The 14,932-nt window shown below is 41.6% G+C and overlaps 1 protein-coding gene, 1 long non-coding RNA gene and 2 pseudogenes across 4 annotated transcripts in view; 2 read left to right on the top strand and 2 right to left on the bottom strand.

Annotated features, from left to right (window-relative positions):
- Positions 1 to 387: 387 nt before the first annotated feature.
- LOC131889446 (protein SET-like) lies at positions 388 to 1,323 on the bottom strand (annotated as a pseudogene).
- LOC131889436 (regulator of MON1-CCZ1 complex-like) lies at positions 1,322 to 4,261 on the top strand (annotated as a pseudogene).
- Positions 4,262 to 4,705: 444 nt separating this feature from the next.
- Positions 4,706 to 10,199, top strand: LOC131887934 (succinate--hydroxymethylglutarate CoA-transferase-like). The gene is made up of 5 exons (XM_059236673.1): positions 4,706 to 4,846; positions 7,471 to 7,878; positions 8,085 to 8,284; positions 8,353 to 8,693; positions 8,894 to 10,199. The coding sequence occupies exons 2-5, from the start codon at positions 7,553 to 7,555 to the stop codon at positions 9,308 to 9,310; spliced, it is 1,284 nt and encodes a 427-aa protein (XP_059092656.1). The 5' UTR covers positions 4,706 to 4,846; positions 7,471 to 7,552; the 3' UTR covers positions 9,311 to 10,199.
- The window catches only part of LOC131887940 (uncharacterized), a 19,308-nt gene continuing 12,560 nt past the window's right edge, over positions 8,185 to 14,932 (bottom strand). Inside the window, exons 2-4 of one of the 3 annotated variants that reach the window (XR_009374070.1) lie at positions 8,826 to 9,256; positions 8,544 to 8,746; positions 8,187 to 8,475 (exon numbers count right to left, since the gene is read on the bottom strand). This is a non-coding gene — a long non-coding RNA (uncharacterized LOC131887940). Of the gene's footprint in view, positions 8,476 to 8,543; positions 9,257 to 14,932 lie in introns of all 3 variants that reach the window. The other 2 variants (XR_009374069.1, XR_009374068.1) reach the window with 2 other exon arrangements.

Raw genomic sequence — 14,932 nt, 5'->3', positions numbered from 1 at the left:
GCCATTTGCATGTGGATTTTTGTTTCAAAGTTTGGCAATTCCTAGTGCTGGAGAAAGTCTTTTACTTGATTTTGGAGGAATTGGCCGGACTCGATCGAGTCTTCTAAAAAGGACTCGAGTACGGACTCATTGTTCGAACTAGCTTGGATTCACGTGAACAAGTGACGTTATTCCATGGAGTAAAATCAAAAAAAGAAAACAGAGGTTGAAGGGACACATAGTGACATACATAATGTCAAGGCAGGTGTTCCCCAGGGTTCGATCTTAGGGCCCCTCTTGTTTATAATTTTCGTTGCCCCGCTTCAAAAGCTTAGTAGACATTTGGGTCAACTCCTTTAAATACTCCACTCGTAGATAATGGAGGTAAAGATATTGAGCAGGTTTCACCTATGAAAGACTTAGGTGTCGGTCTCGAGCACTCTTTTCCTTCCGCCTTGGAGGCGCAGCCTTCATGGCGCCTGGCCACCAAATCTTGCCCTCCTTCCATTGAATGAGAGTGGAAATAGAGGCCGGATCGCCGGAGGAGCCCAATTGAAACTCCTTGGTGAGAATTTCGTTGTCAAAGTAGGGGTTCTTATCGAAGTGCAGCCTTGATGCGATAGCCGGACTTGATATCTTCGTATTCCTCGACTTCGAGTTTGTTCAGATATTGCAACGCCTCCTCCTCGTCCTCTTCAATGATCGAGGACACTTGCGGGTGATTGATGAAGGCCGTGAGCCAAACTTGGGGATGCGCTGGATGATTTTGTTTTCGTCGCTCGTAGAAGGCTCGGAAGTTTGTTGTACTTTTGCTCCACCTTCAGGATCTCCTCACTGGCTTTCTCGTTGAGCGCATCGATCTCGTTCTGACTGGAGTCGATCTCTTCCAAAGCCTTCTGCGTCTCCTCGTCAAATCCTTCTCCTCCATGGACTCGTCGGCCGACACGCGCGCTCGCTTGGCAGGCGAAGCCATGGTCGAATCCGCCCCCCACCCGCTAAACCGTCGTTCCGTTATTCTTTGTGCAGCCGTAGCCGAGGAGGAGGTGGTGGTGGAAGTGATATTCTTGTCCTCGACCGTTTCGGCCGTCTGGCTAGGTGAAGGTCCATGTCGGAGGATGGGTGGGGTGGGTGGGGGGGCAATGCGGGTTGTCCACTGACGGCAGGGGAACCAAGGAGTCCAAAGCCAAACACGATTGTGACACCGGTGGTTCGGGGTCCGCCTTTGAAACTGCGGATTGTTGTGAATCGGGAAGAGATTGCTTCATTCACAGATTGATTGCAGCATGCCGGCCGGCCGGAGCTAGGCTGAATGGGCGCAGAGTGACTAATAACATACGCTGCCATGGGAACGATCAAAGCTTTTATTGTAAAAGTAAAAGTACATACATCCTGGAATTCTAATGCTTGAATCTAGTATCAAAGCCAGTGGATGGCATAAATACCCGATGGTGAATAGTTTTATTTGATTAGTGAGCGTTTGATAACATAGGTGCGAGGTAGTGAAATACTGGAGTGTGGTTGAAATAGCTACCCTGAAACATTTCCATTGGCGGAGAGCCGGAAGAAAAGGGACGCTATGGGAACACTGACAAAAATCATCCGGGCAGGTGCACTGTAAATTTTGTTTCAGGTTTTTAACTTGCCTTTATTGAAGGCATTCCTATTTCACTTCAAATAGCAATCTGATATCAAATCTGATGATTGGATCCATATGAAAAGCTTTCCGTCCATTCATTTCTTTATTACATGTTCGATATTTTCCTCGTATCAAAGTGAGGGTAGCGGATGTCCATATGATCAAGATACAGACTTGACTCTGTTCAAAACCAAATCTTGAAAATTTAACAGAGCCATGTGACAACGTCAAGGTCATTTTCATACATTCATCCATTGAGCTACTTTTTTAGTCAAAAAGCCTTTTTTTTAATTGGCCACAAGAATTTAAACTATTTTTGAATGGCAGTTCACGGCAGCCTGATTGAAGGAAACCATAACAAAAAGAAGAAACGAACACTCGCCAAACTCCTACCTTCCTTCATTGCCTCGAAATAGACTCCAAGGGTTCATCCTTGATTGCCTCCCTCGTTCCTGGTATTTCCAATAGAAGCATGAGCCTGTGTCTACCTTTAAGAGAGCCGTGGCCTTTGAACCCGTCGGCAAAGTCACCACGGTCTTCTACGATGATCGCAATCACCAGGTATGTCCCGTTCTTCAAAGGCTTACACCCATCGAATGAAACTCGTCTCAATCTGCGAGTCCCGCTTTTTTCCAGATCTTTTCGGTCCGTTCCGGAGGAGTGTGTGGGATCGTGGTCAAGGGCTTTCAAGAGGAGGACCACGCTACCTTCCGATTGGAGAGTCAGAGCCCCATTACAACTATACAAATCTCGCCTGATGCGCGAGTTTTAGCTTTGCAGCCTTCCAAGAGCGAAGTGCGATTCTACAGCATTCAGGAAATGGACCCAATGGCCAATTGGATGGTCGCTATTTCGCTCAATCCTCGAGAGCGAAAACCGGGGCCATGATTTTTGGATTTGTTTGGCTGAGCCCTTCGAGATCGTGTATTTCACGAGCCAAGGTGGAAATGTTCTCGGTGTTATTGGATCGGCGGTTGCTCAAAAGTTTGCGGTCTCACGTTCAAACCTTGTCTTGGTACGTGTTTTGTCCGCGATCATCACTGGCAGTGGCAGCATCGCAAACTTGACCAATTGGGTACAGCCGTTCTATTTTAAGAACGGTTGCATCTTAAATTGCCCAAGATTGAATACGACGGTGGCACTCTACAATTGAAGAGCGAGACGTGTCCATCTTGAACCTACGATCAAACTTACATTGGGGTGGTCGTTCACAAAGAGGATTCGCCCGTGGAACTCCATTTGTATGCTGTGACCAAAGAGTTCACGCAAGTGAATAAAACAAAATTCTAGAGATGCCTGTGCGTGGCCAGATATCGCTGAACGTAGTCGATGATCTAGTGATCATCCATCATCAGGCCTCGCTGATATCTTATTGCTTTGACGTGTCCCTAAGTGGAAGCTTCGATGGCACCGCACCATTATAGCCCGATCTGCTCGGGTCAAGTGTCCTTGGAGAGTGATGAGCTCTTCGAGATGTATTCGCCCCACTGGGTCATTTTTCGGCCCGACGTGATCGTGGATGCCAAAGTTGGACGAATGTGGAAACTGCACGTGGCAATCAATACGAGTATCGTGCGCGAAATTCAAGAATTGCCCAGTGTAGCCTCATTTCTTTTGAACCGGAGCAATGCCAAGCAGGTTCTTTTGGATGTGCTCCTACAGCAAATTCCTGAGACGAAGCTCTCCACCCTCCGCAGTGCCTTTGACATGATCAACGAAGATTACTCTCACTACCTCACACGACAAGCTCAACCTTCAATAGCTTTATCGGTTCATACATTTACCACTTCAAGTTCGACCAGTTCCTTGTTCAAGTTGAGCAACCCGGAAAAGGTCCCTCAAAAGTGGTTCTAGAGCAAACCGATTTCTACACCAATCTTTTCTCACCTTTAAGAGAAGACGTGTTCTGCTACGACATTGAGAATTGCGAAGATGAGGAGGCTCTTCACCAAGAGCAGAGCCGACGGCGGAAGCGATTGATCGGCGTGCTCACCGAATACACATCCAGTTTGATGCAGGTCAACATTTTACCTGAATACTTTCTGGACGAGCTGATCATCAACCTATATGTCAAGGGCAGCAATGGTATCAAATCCAGCAGCTCTTGCAATATCAGGTGATTTCAGATTCCAACCCATGGCCTGTTTGTTGCTTTCATTGGAAAAGGTATTCCCAGCTTCTTACCAATTGGCCATGGATATGCTCCATCGTTTGACGAATTCGAATGAGGAGATATGCGAAATCTTGCTCTCAAAGGGTAGAGTGACGTCAGCCTTGCTCTTCGCCCACTCCAAAGGCTTGGACCACGTTCCAGCCAGAAAGTTCTTGGAAGCCTCTCTTGAATCTGAAACTGATCAAGGTTTTACAACGTGATGATTTTTATAACCGCAAGGATCTTATCCGACCTAATCTGAAGAAATTCACAGAACTGTATGAGCGAAAGTGGCGAAGAAGAGGCTTTGGAAACCATGCCATTCATGCAAGTGAAACATTCCGACTAGAGGTGTAATGCCAATTGATAGGGACAACTTTTAAGGTCATGCGGACTTCATGTGCTAATAATTAATATTTTTGAAAAATGCTTCTGTTGGACGATTCTGCGAGGCTAATTCAGATCTAATTGATAAAACTAATACATGTACTTCACATGAGGGAGATGTTCAATTGTGACTTCATTTGGGTTGGAAGTGGGCAAGTGAACATGTCATTTTGAATCCTGTAAATGATACAAAACATAAGCAAATGGAAAACAAAAAAGAGCTTAATCCCTGCACATTCAACGGCAAATAGCTCAAACTTTATCAGTTGATAACCGATTGTGAAAACATTGTTATTTTTGGGAGAAAAGGCGACAAATTGCTAAAGTGAGCAAGTGAAGCCAGTTTGACGAGTATCCCTCCTCAAGCAATTAAAAGAAAAAATTGTCAGTCTGGCACATTCTCATTTTGCGTTTTTCACTTTTCTTTTGGGCAAAGCTCGGTTCTCCATGAATTCACGGTTGCAAGTGAGCTTGTCAATGGTACCTCCTTTTCTAATGTAACCACACCGTGACAAACCTGATTGGCGGCTTAACGTGGCTGCTCTCTCTAACTAACCTCAACAGGCTACAGAGATTAGAGAGAGATGTTGTAGTACGGTGTATGTACCAGTATGATATGAGAGTCGGTGTAAACAACTTGAGCCGTGATTCTATTGCATTTTGCTTGCTGAACATAAACGCCGAATATTAAGGTATGATATGAATTTGTTCAATCATACCGAAGTCTTAAGATTGGTTAACCAAAAGGCTGGTAAGGGCTTGACGTTGACGGTTGACGCTTGTGCAGGGGCAAGTCCGGACTCCGAGTCCGAGTGGACTCTAGTCATTTACTTGATTTTGGAGGAATTGGCCGACTCGATCGAGTCTTCTAAAAAGGACTCGAGTACGGACTCATTGTTCGAACTAGCTTGGATTCACGTGAACAAGTGACGTTAAACCATGGAGTAAAATCAAAAAAAGAAAACAGAGGTTGAAGGGACACATAGTGACATACATGATGTCAAGGCAGGTGTTCCCAGGGCTCCATCTTAGGGCCCCTCCTTTTTATAATATTCATTGCCCCACTTCAAAACCTTAGGACTACTGCCAGTCTCTCTTTTTACACTGCTGACCAAAGTTAGTTTCTGGTAGGAATGGCCAAGATTCCAGTAGCCTAGCAAATGACCTAGAAAGAATCTACAATCTTGTTATAAGAACTTTAGTTTTAGGACCAATCTCAATCTGATACAAGCACCATTTCCATTCATTTCTTTGGGTTTTTTGCGAACTTCTTTACCGCCACTGCTGGAAATGAGAATAAACAATACAAATAGTGCAAAAATGTGAAAACACATGCATTTGCATGTTTTATTACAGCCCTGGTCATTAGTCATTCATTACATTACTATGTACTGTTTCATAATCCCCTCACAAAAGCAGAGTCCTTATACAGCCCTCTACCTTATACGAACAAGCCGGATAGAACAAGCCTTATTTCTTGATTTTGGGCGGTTCCTGTACCTGCATTTCATTGTACACTTTCAATGGAAACGATTATCGTGTGACCTCTTGATCTTACTTTTCGATCTTTTGTATTGAAAGTGGTAGAGCGAGACTACCAATCACAAAATTTGAAACACAGTGTAATTATGTAACTTCAAACACACTTTAAAATACATTCACCCATAATCAACGTCAACGTCATTTTTATCTCCAAATCCGGAACTAGTTCTATCCAGCTCCTTTTTGAACAGATTGGGCGGGAAAGGCATCTGCCAATTCTAACCCCCATTAAATAATTCTATCATAAGTTAAACAACAACCATCGTCAGTTGTCCTTTTAAATGCGACTTTCAAGATCTGTTTCACGAGACGCCATCCTTGCATAATTTGGCAGTAGATGCTTTCGTCAATTTTTGGGGGTAAAATATAAATGGCGCACATGAATAGTTACGTGACACTCGTAAGCCATCATGTAAATAAGTATTTGCCAAACAGAGAATGCGACACACAAAAGGTAAAAAATGGACACAATTTATTTACCAAAATCAATACGTGTTGGCAACTTATTCTTACATATCGCACCAAAGCTGTCGTCAGTTTGCTCATTCTTTAAACCAGAAAATGCCTAAATGTGCCTGAATACTACCCTTAAAGTAAAAGCTCATCTAATCGTCATTAACCAATCATTGGGGGTCGTTAATTAACTCATTTTGTCACTATCGCCCCTCCCTCAAGCAATGCTAAAAAAGTTAAGGAGCCAGATTATTGTGTGCGGTGTTCCCAATTTGGCGTGCCACTTTATTAATTTGAAAGCCAAAGCAATTTTTGGGTGTGGTTGTTTTGGTTAGTCACGGACTTCTAGAAATATGGACTTCGAGGACGAGCTTCCCGCCAAATCGGCCTGCTCTTGGTCATAGAAACTCAGAAAACATAGAAAAAAGTTATGTTGTCAAAAGCATATGTAGGTGACCCAGAGCAGGCCGAAAATTTGACTTTTATGTACCGTTTACAACATAACTTTGACAATGTCTTCTGAGTTCCCTACGCATAGGTTTGGGCTGAAATGTGGCCAATTTTATCTATTCAACAAAATCTTGTGGTCTTGTGAAGTGCTTATTTGGCATAAGATGAACGGTTAAGGCGATACGAAATTTTGGCTTCCGTTCGCCGTCCACATTTCTAGAAGTCCGTGGGTTAGTGTATCAAGCAATAGTTTTGAGTTTGTTTGTATCAAAACACATGTATTCAGCTGAAGTGTAGCTGGCCTTCGTTGCAAGCATGCATTTTTTAGATAAATTAAAGCTTAAAGTTAAATTGAATATAATCTATATGTTATAATGTCATAAGAACAATAAGATTAATGAGTTCAAAAGGGGTAGAATAAACTTTTGTTTGATGTGCCCGTCTATATTTTGGGATGCTTCCATAGCTGGTTTGCCACTTCAAAGTTTGGTATACCTCAAACATTTTTCGGGTGTTAGTCAAAAAATGTCGTGTGCCGATTTTTAATTCACCTATTTTGTTTACATGCAAATGCAAACGGCTGATCTGAAATTCTCCGTTACATTAACTATGAATTTTCCATCTTTCAATTATGTACTTCCACTTCAGGACAGTTGAGCGCTTTCAAAGAGCATAATTCATTTTTATGTATTTTTGGTTGCATCAAATTTCTGAGCCAATGAAAACCCATCCATTCCCCAACGAAGGATCTCCTAGAGTTTCATTTCGGACTGATTTGTCCAACTCTGCTTAAGATAACTGTTATATACATCGCAAAACTGGATCCAGAAAAGGGAAGTCGTAAAAATCGTTGTCTTTTCGTTTCTTGCAGATATTTCTTTCTCTTACTGAGACTCGCTGACTCTTATTTTTTGTTCACGGAACATCGATATTCGCCAACAGTTCAAGCTATTATGTTCAAAAGAACTTTCCACATCTGTCGGGCTCACATTCACAGTACTCGAAGCTTCTCTTCTAATGCCAGTGACCAACTACCATTATCAGGGATTCGTGTTCTCGATTTATCACGAGTGTTGGCTGGTCCGTATTGCACCATGATTTTGGGTGATTTGGGTGCGGAAATTGTTAAGATTGAGCATCCAATGCGAGGTTGTGACACCCGAGCGTGGGGACCGCCTTTCGTCGGATCGAACGACGCAGACAAAGAGAGCTGCTACTTTCTTTCGGTCAACAGAAACAAGAAAAGTGTGGGCATCAATATTAAGGATCCTGAAGGTAGGTGGGATATGGCTTATCCATTACGACTGATGCTATGTTGCCCCTATTTGCTCTTCTCTGTAAAAATAGGTGTGTGTGCGTGCGTGTATATACCCTGCTCAAACCGGTATTTCGTTCTAACCACCCAACCTGATCTTGGAATCGATTGATCTTCAAGCCAGAGACACTTATGTAGTAACTACGCTTTTCTTACATCTTTCAAGGTAGAGATCTGGTTGCAGCATTGGCTCGACAAAGTGATGTGTTGGTGGAAAATTATCTTCCCGGCAAACTTAGTCAAATGGGCCTAGGCTATGATGACTTGAAAGACATTGCACCCAATCTTATTTATTGCTCTATCACGGGATTTGGAGTTGATGGGCCATATTCCAACAGAGCTGGATACGATGTCATCGCTGCTTCCATTGGTAGGTGTTTTGGGTCCTGCAGGTTGACATAACCTTTGAGCTCCCTCGTAATTGCTGCTATCATTTAGGGGGTCTCCTTCACATCACTGGTGAGCCCAACGGCCCTCCGTGCAAGGTGGGCGTGGCTCTGACCGATGTTTGTACCGGATTGTATGCTCATGGCGCGATAATGGCAGCTCTGCTGGCTCGAGCTAAAAGCGGACGGGGACAAAAGATTGATTGTAATCTATTGGCTACCCAAGTGAGCACGTTGGTTAACCTGTCATCCAGTTATCTTAATGGCGGAATCGAAGCCCAACGTCAAGGCACAGCCCATGCCAGCATTGTCCCATATCAGAGTTTCCAGACCAAGGACGGATATATGACCATCGGATGCGGCAATGACCACCAATTCCAGGAATTCTGTCAGGTGATTGAGACAGCCTCCACCAAAACTTATGGGAGCCTTAAGCTAAAGCCTGTCTGAAGGAAGACTGCAGTGTTTTAGGATCAAGCCATAGTTTATGAGGGGCTTAACGTTATCTTTTTTAACGACAAATACTTCGAATGGTCTTTTAGGTTGATTCGCTTGGTCCACTCCGTTTCATAGTGACTTTTTTCTTCTTGCAGAAAATTGGACTCCCTCAAGTTTGCCTTGAGGACAAGTATCAATCAAACGAATTGCGTGTCCACAACAGAGAAGAACTCATTGAGCTCCTCACGACCAAAATGGGTGAAAAGACCAATGAGGAATGGACATCGACCTTCGACGGAGCCGGGTTCCCGTATGGGCCTGTTAACAACTTGTCCCAAGTGTTTGCCGATCCTCAAGTGAAGCATTTGGGTCTGGAACAGACTGTAAGCCATCCCAAGGTTGGAGAGATCAAGCAAGTGGGTCCGCCAGTCAAATTCTCGGCCTCTTCCAACCGCATTCAGTTCGCTCCGCCTGTTTTGGGATCGCACACAAGGGAGGTTTTGGCTGACTTGCTTAACCTAGATGAAGAAAGATTGAATGAACTGTCACGCAAGGGAGTCATAAATCCTTAACCAGATGAAAACAAATGTATACAACACTTAGTGGCCGAGAATACGTTTTACTTCCTCATTCGTACATACAGTGTGTCCGAAATTGAGTTCCCCTCATGAATTTACACGTCTTCAACATTACCTCCTTTGCAAAAGATTCATTTAAACAGCTTTGAACACACTAAAGAATAGTAGCCGCCTTACATATAAACCAAGATCAGTCATCTGCTTCATGCTTGAGATTATATTTTTACCAGAATACTTAGTTGTTTCAGGCCTCCCGTTTCAAACCCTGTTTAATGTCTGCGTAGGGTTGGTATGCAAAATGACTTTCCAGGTCAAAGCCATAACTAATAGCCTTTGCGAAGGCGGATTGGAACTTATCTTGGTTTTAGAGAATGTTCAGATGGCTCAGCAACTCTCCGGACTTGTTTCCAATCGAAAACCTATGAGTATACCTCCACAAAGAGCTAGTTAATTTGACGCTCGAAATCAATCTCGATGCTCGGAACAAAAACGTTAAAAAGTGTGGAGACATATTTTAGCTGGAACTAAAAAAAAAGTCCTATCAAAGTGCAACCAATCGCATCAGATATCGTGTTGAGCTTGGCGTGGCTACCCAGGTAAGCAATAGCCAATTGCAATTAACCTACGTTAATAGTTTTAGAGCAAATAAAAAAGGAGGAACTCAATTTCGGGACACACTGTACATACTGCACAGTAGGTATAGTTGTTGTTGACGGTATTCCTTTCCGATCCTAATGCTAGTAGTCATCGACAGTTTGGGGAAAGAGTAACAAAAATGCTCAGATGTAGAAAGGTAAACTTATAATCTGGTAAATGATTGATGGCTACGTCACTGATGTGCGTCAACCGAGAAATACACATGCATTCTGGTGATCAATTTCAATTTAGATATTGGTTTTGACAAATGGACCAAATTTGGTTGCCAAAAATCATCAGGAGCGAGTTTGTCCCTGGTCTAACTTTTAATGAAATATTTCTTATTTACTTACAAGAGCATCATTTTTTTTTTAAACACCATTTCAAATGGGCTTTGCCTTAAGGGATTGGTCCTCCAACCTTGGTTAGTTCATTATATGAAGAAGCTCTGTTTCCAATCATTGCAATCATCATTGTGTCTACGTACAAGCAGCAAGTTCCAACTTTTTCTGCGTAGCTGTCAATTTTGCAAGTTTGACTTTGGTCTTGATTTGATTACACTTCTTATCGAACGGTACATGGAAAAGCACACAGGGCTTTCCATCTCTACCTTTTTCCTGTTCCTCTCGTCTCATTCGACAAGAAAAAGTTTGAAGCGTTCCTGCGAGATGATAGAAGGCCAAACTACTTGAATTGAACCCGGTTCTGATCGAGTTCTGCCCACAACCGAGGCCCAACTCGCTTTACCGGAACATGGCCAATGCCTCGGCGATGATGATAAAAGTTATGTTCCAGCAATTTCTCCTCAATATCTTGTTTCTTGGCTTCTATCACAGCACGGCAAACCAATGGAAAGTACAACCATAGGGAAAGAAAGATGCTCAGAGTGTCAAGGTCCATTTCCGTCCAAACGGGCAGAAATTTTCAGGCCGATTTTGACCAAAATACAGAGCTCACGTGGAATTATGAAGAATTTGAAAATGCATACATTTGCATTGAATTGTTAGAGGCCCACTGTTGGTCATGGAGTAGTAAAATTAACTATTGTGTTTATTAAAGGTAGACAAATCATATGGTATTACTTGGAAACGACATTTGTGTAGTATTGAATTAGCTTCCTATAAATTTCCGAAACATCTTTCGAGTACATCTATGTGTACAGTAGGCTTTGGGAAGAATTTCCGTAAAACGTTTAGGCAATTGTAAAAAAAGCTGGTGCTTGCAACCAATGTGATTTTTCAATAAAGGGCTGTAGATGTTGGGGTCGGAAGATTGGTTGAGCCTCGCTCGGCTAGCAAAGCCCGCCATTGCACCATCCGAATGTAGTTAAAATAGGTAGTATCATAGTTCGTTTAAATATGGTTCTTCGCCTTTGAGTGTGGTTATCGTTTTAAAATTACTTTGAGCAAGGAAGTTGCGATTACACATTACTAAACCACGGGGAAAAAATTTTAAAACCATTTTTCCACTTTTTCGACCTTGTTCTTACTAGTGTTCACATTTTAAAAGATCTTTAGCCTTTTGTCACTTGGGTCCTTTTCTGCCTCCTTCTTAACCTGTTGTTCCCTTTTGGGGACCTTTTTATTTACTTCCATTAAGCATAATCAGTTAAAAAATCAAATCCTCTCTCTGCCAAAAGCTTTGGCAGTTTTTTGTCTAGATTTTATCTAGGTTTACTAACCACTGCAAGGAATGTAATCCCCGGTCTGATTAAAATGAAAGATCATGATTTTTACCACTTACACTTTATACAATATTTGGTTTACCAACGAATTGAATTTCAAATTTAGCTCTTTCTTTTCTGTTTGGAAAAGACAGCAAAAATAGAACTGCAGTGGAGCTATACCTGCCGTTGTGAGTTTGATCCAACCAAAATCCCAACACCATTTTATGACCAAGATATTGTGGTAAATTAGTAGGTCCATGCAAAAGACATTGAAGTCCTCATAAGTTCAAAGGTAGGATGTCGAAAGTACTTCTTTTCCTCTCGAGCTATTGCCTCTTGTGATGGGAAGTTATACGGTTCAAATTCAGCTTTAAGTTCAAGAATCAACGACAAGTGATTCCCATGGGGTCCGTCGTAGAGTTTTTAAGAATAAGCTGGCTAAATATAGTCCTGATGGAGGAGGATATATTCAATCTATGAAGATCATCAATATTTGATACAAAGATGGACATCATTAGAGATGCTTAACCTTTAAACAAGAATGTGTTAGGCCTCAAATAAAAATATTGGGTTTGAATTGGTTACATACAAAAAAGGCCTGATTTGCGGGCCCGGTTGGATGATGTTTTAAATACCTATGAATGAGGTCTGCGGCCATGACAATATGGGTGAAGTGTTTAGCAAGGATCAATTTGTCATTTCATGCCACAATCAACACGATAAATGAACTAGATCGTACCGGACGTGGCAATTTAATACTTTTTTGACCATTCACTTCATCCAAAATGATTTCATCATACAATCTAAAGGCCAGGCCCAAAAACCCAAACTTGGTCAAATTCTGGCCCCAATTTCGGCTTGTGGAAGACAGAAATGAGCAGTCAAAGTTATGCAGTAATCAATACACAAGATTTGAAATTTCTGCCCACTCTGGTTTAGTTACCTGTACATAAGCCTTTGATGAAATAACTTTTAAACAAAACACTTTTCAAGCAAATTTTATAGATGTGATCGGCCTTTCATTGCAAAGATATAAATTTCTCATTTTATTCAAATATTCTGAATCTGAAAGAACCATTCACGGCTACCACACCAAAGTCCAGTTATGGTGTACCAATATTTTTAAAGTGCTTTAAATTAGGGACTGGAGAAGTTGGGACGAATTGAAAGTCTCGCGATTCCCTAAAAAGTTGTAAACGACTATTTAGGTTGTGCCCACAAATTTCCTTTAACAAATATTTTTCTTCGAGTTTCTATTTTGCTCAGTATGATCTTGATTAAGAGTATAAAAAAAGCATTATGCATATAATGTTTTAGCGGATTTTTTCTCCCACTGAATTGTCAAAAGGCAATTCCTTTTTCCCTTTTTTCGGTGCACCTTTCCATTTCAAACATAATACTTTCATGTTTCCTCCAATTTCTACTTCCATTAGCCAAATTTGGAGGAATGACAAACCTTAAGTTTGATTGGGAAGATCGTTCCCCGAGTTTTTAAATATCAAGCAGCCTTGTTGTCCAGGGAAATCGAAAGATCTGTGGATGCTCGATTGCATAGAGAGTACGTACGTAGAAGGTCCAAAAGGAGATGTGTTCCTCTCCCATCATCTGGTTTGATGACTTTTTGGAATGGTGTTTGACAGTTTTATAGAATGTGTTTCGAGGCTCAAAAATTGGTTGGTGTGGCTTAGGGCCACCATCACTCCGTTTCTCCCTCAACGATAAAAGTAAGAACATCGGTGTAAGGCTGCACCTGAAGCTACTCTCGTTCGGCATCTTTTCATCTTCCATTCAGTTGATACTGCATACGTGTTATAAAACCATCAGGCAATCCTTAAGATCAAAGACTTAAAAGGAATACATTTGGAACTTTGAGTCTAAGTACATGATACTATGCTTACAACTAGTAGTATGAGGCCAAGGATATTTTGGCCCCTTTGTGCATCCTTAGATCATGGAATACATTTTTGTTCCTAGTTCTGAGCTAGGCAGCATTTCTTTCACAGATGCAGTATTTTCAATGGCACAAGGCTATCTGAATTGTGAAAAGTAACTTGTACTGAAAAATCGTCGTCAATTACAAAACCACACTATTGTTATAAAAATAAACCTAAATTGTGAAGTTTTTTATATAAACATATTATTGAAGCGAAATATTCCGAATTCATAACAAGTTCCTTCTCGTACCGCAGTTCTCAGCGAGATTGGCACTTCTTGGTGGACGCCGCTTACCTACGGCGTAGAGAGCTTTTCCCATAATGTAGTCGACCCACGTGACATGATTAAATTCCACACCCAATCTCGCTCCTATCCCGAATTTGTCTCTCGAATATCATCGTTGGGAGGTTCTCCTGTACTAAGTTAAACTCTCTTTAGTACGCCTTGGGCAGTGATAATAATAATGATAACATTTTAAGTAACGACTTGCTTAAGGAAAATTTTCCCAAAAGACTTGAATATTTGTTAAAGGATTCCAATCCCGGTAGCGGTAAGGAAGTCCGCAAAAAAAAGAAGAAACAAAATATCCCCGAAACTTTGTGACAAGTTTACTTTCCTGCCTCGTTCAGTAGGTTTTAAAATGTTGCTTTACATGCGTAATGTAAATGATTTTGCCATAGTTCAATCCACTTTGGTAGAATACTTTCCTAAATTTGCATTTTTAAGATGAATCGTACATTACATCTCTTTTCTTTAACTTTTTTCATGTTAGAATTGCTGGTTTGTACAAAAATGCGTTGATAATTTTTGACATGTGACACATTTTGGTGACATGTTTGATGATTTTTAACCGGGGTTGAAATACTTTTTTAAAATCTATTTTATTCAATCTTTTCCTCATGATCCTTGTAACTGCCATCAAAAGGAATTGTACTCCATTGCATATTGTATGTGCAATTTTCCACTCTAGCAATTATATCAAACATATCTCTGTCTGTAGCACCTTCCAGTTGTGTGTTTTTGGAGTTGATCTGGCTCGTTCTTGTGTTGTGACGAGTACAATATAGATACAAGAAAGCAGCACAATTAGATTGTCTCCCCATGGGGCAAAACGAACTACAATGCCATAAAAGATGGTCTCTGAATGGATGCTCGATGGATGAAACGACAATCACTTACGGACATACTTCATCGTCTTAATTCTGTCCATGTGCCTTACTTGAGAGAGGAGAAAAAAAGGAAGGAAAGTAAAGGTTAAAGGGGACCGACCGTTGATATACCCTCACCCCAAAAATACCCCCCTCCTTCGCCGCTCTTTCTCTTTCTTCTCGTTGTACTATTCACCCTGACTTTTACTTATTTGGGGGTGTCCATTTCCC

This window comes from Tigriopus californicus, chromosome 10 (genome assembly GCF_007210705.1).
Source record: "Tigriopus californicus strain San Diego chromosome 10, Tcal_SD_v2.1, whole genome shotgun sequence".
Lineage (NCBI taxonomy): Eukaryota > Metazoa > Arthropoda > Copepoda > Harpacticoida > Harpacticidae > Tigriopus > Tigriopus californicus.
Note: the sequence above shows the minus strand (reverse complement) of the source record. Positions and strands in the feature narration are given on the sequence as shown.

Bases quoted from the DNA above. Each gene is read 5' to 3' on its own strand.
- LOC131887934 (XM_059236673.1), top strand. From the start codon at position 7,553: ATGTTCAAAAGAACTTTCCACATCTGTCGGGCTCACATTCACAGTACT. The intron at 7,879-8,084 runs GTGGGATATGGC...CTTTCAAGGTAG, and splicing joins ATTAAGGATCCTGAAGGTAG to AGATCTGGTTGCAGCATTGG. The intron at 8,694-8,893 runs GTGATTGAGACA...TTCTTCTTGCAG, and splicing joins AATTCCAGGAATTCTGTCAG to AAAATTGGACTCCCTCAAGT.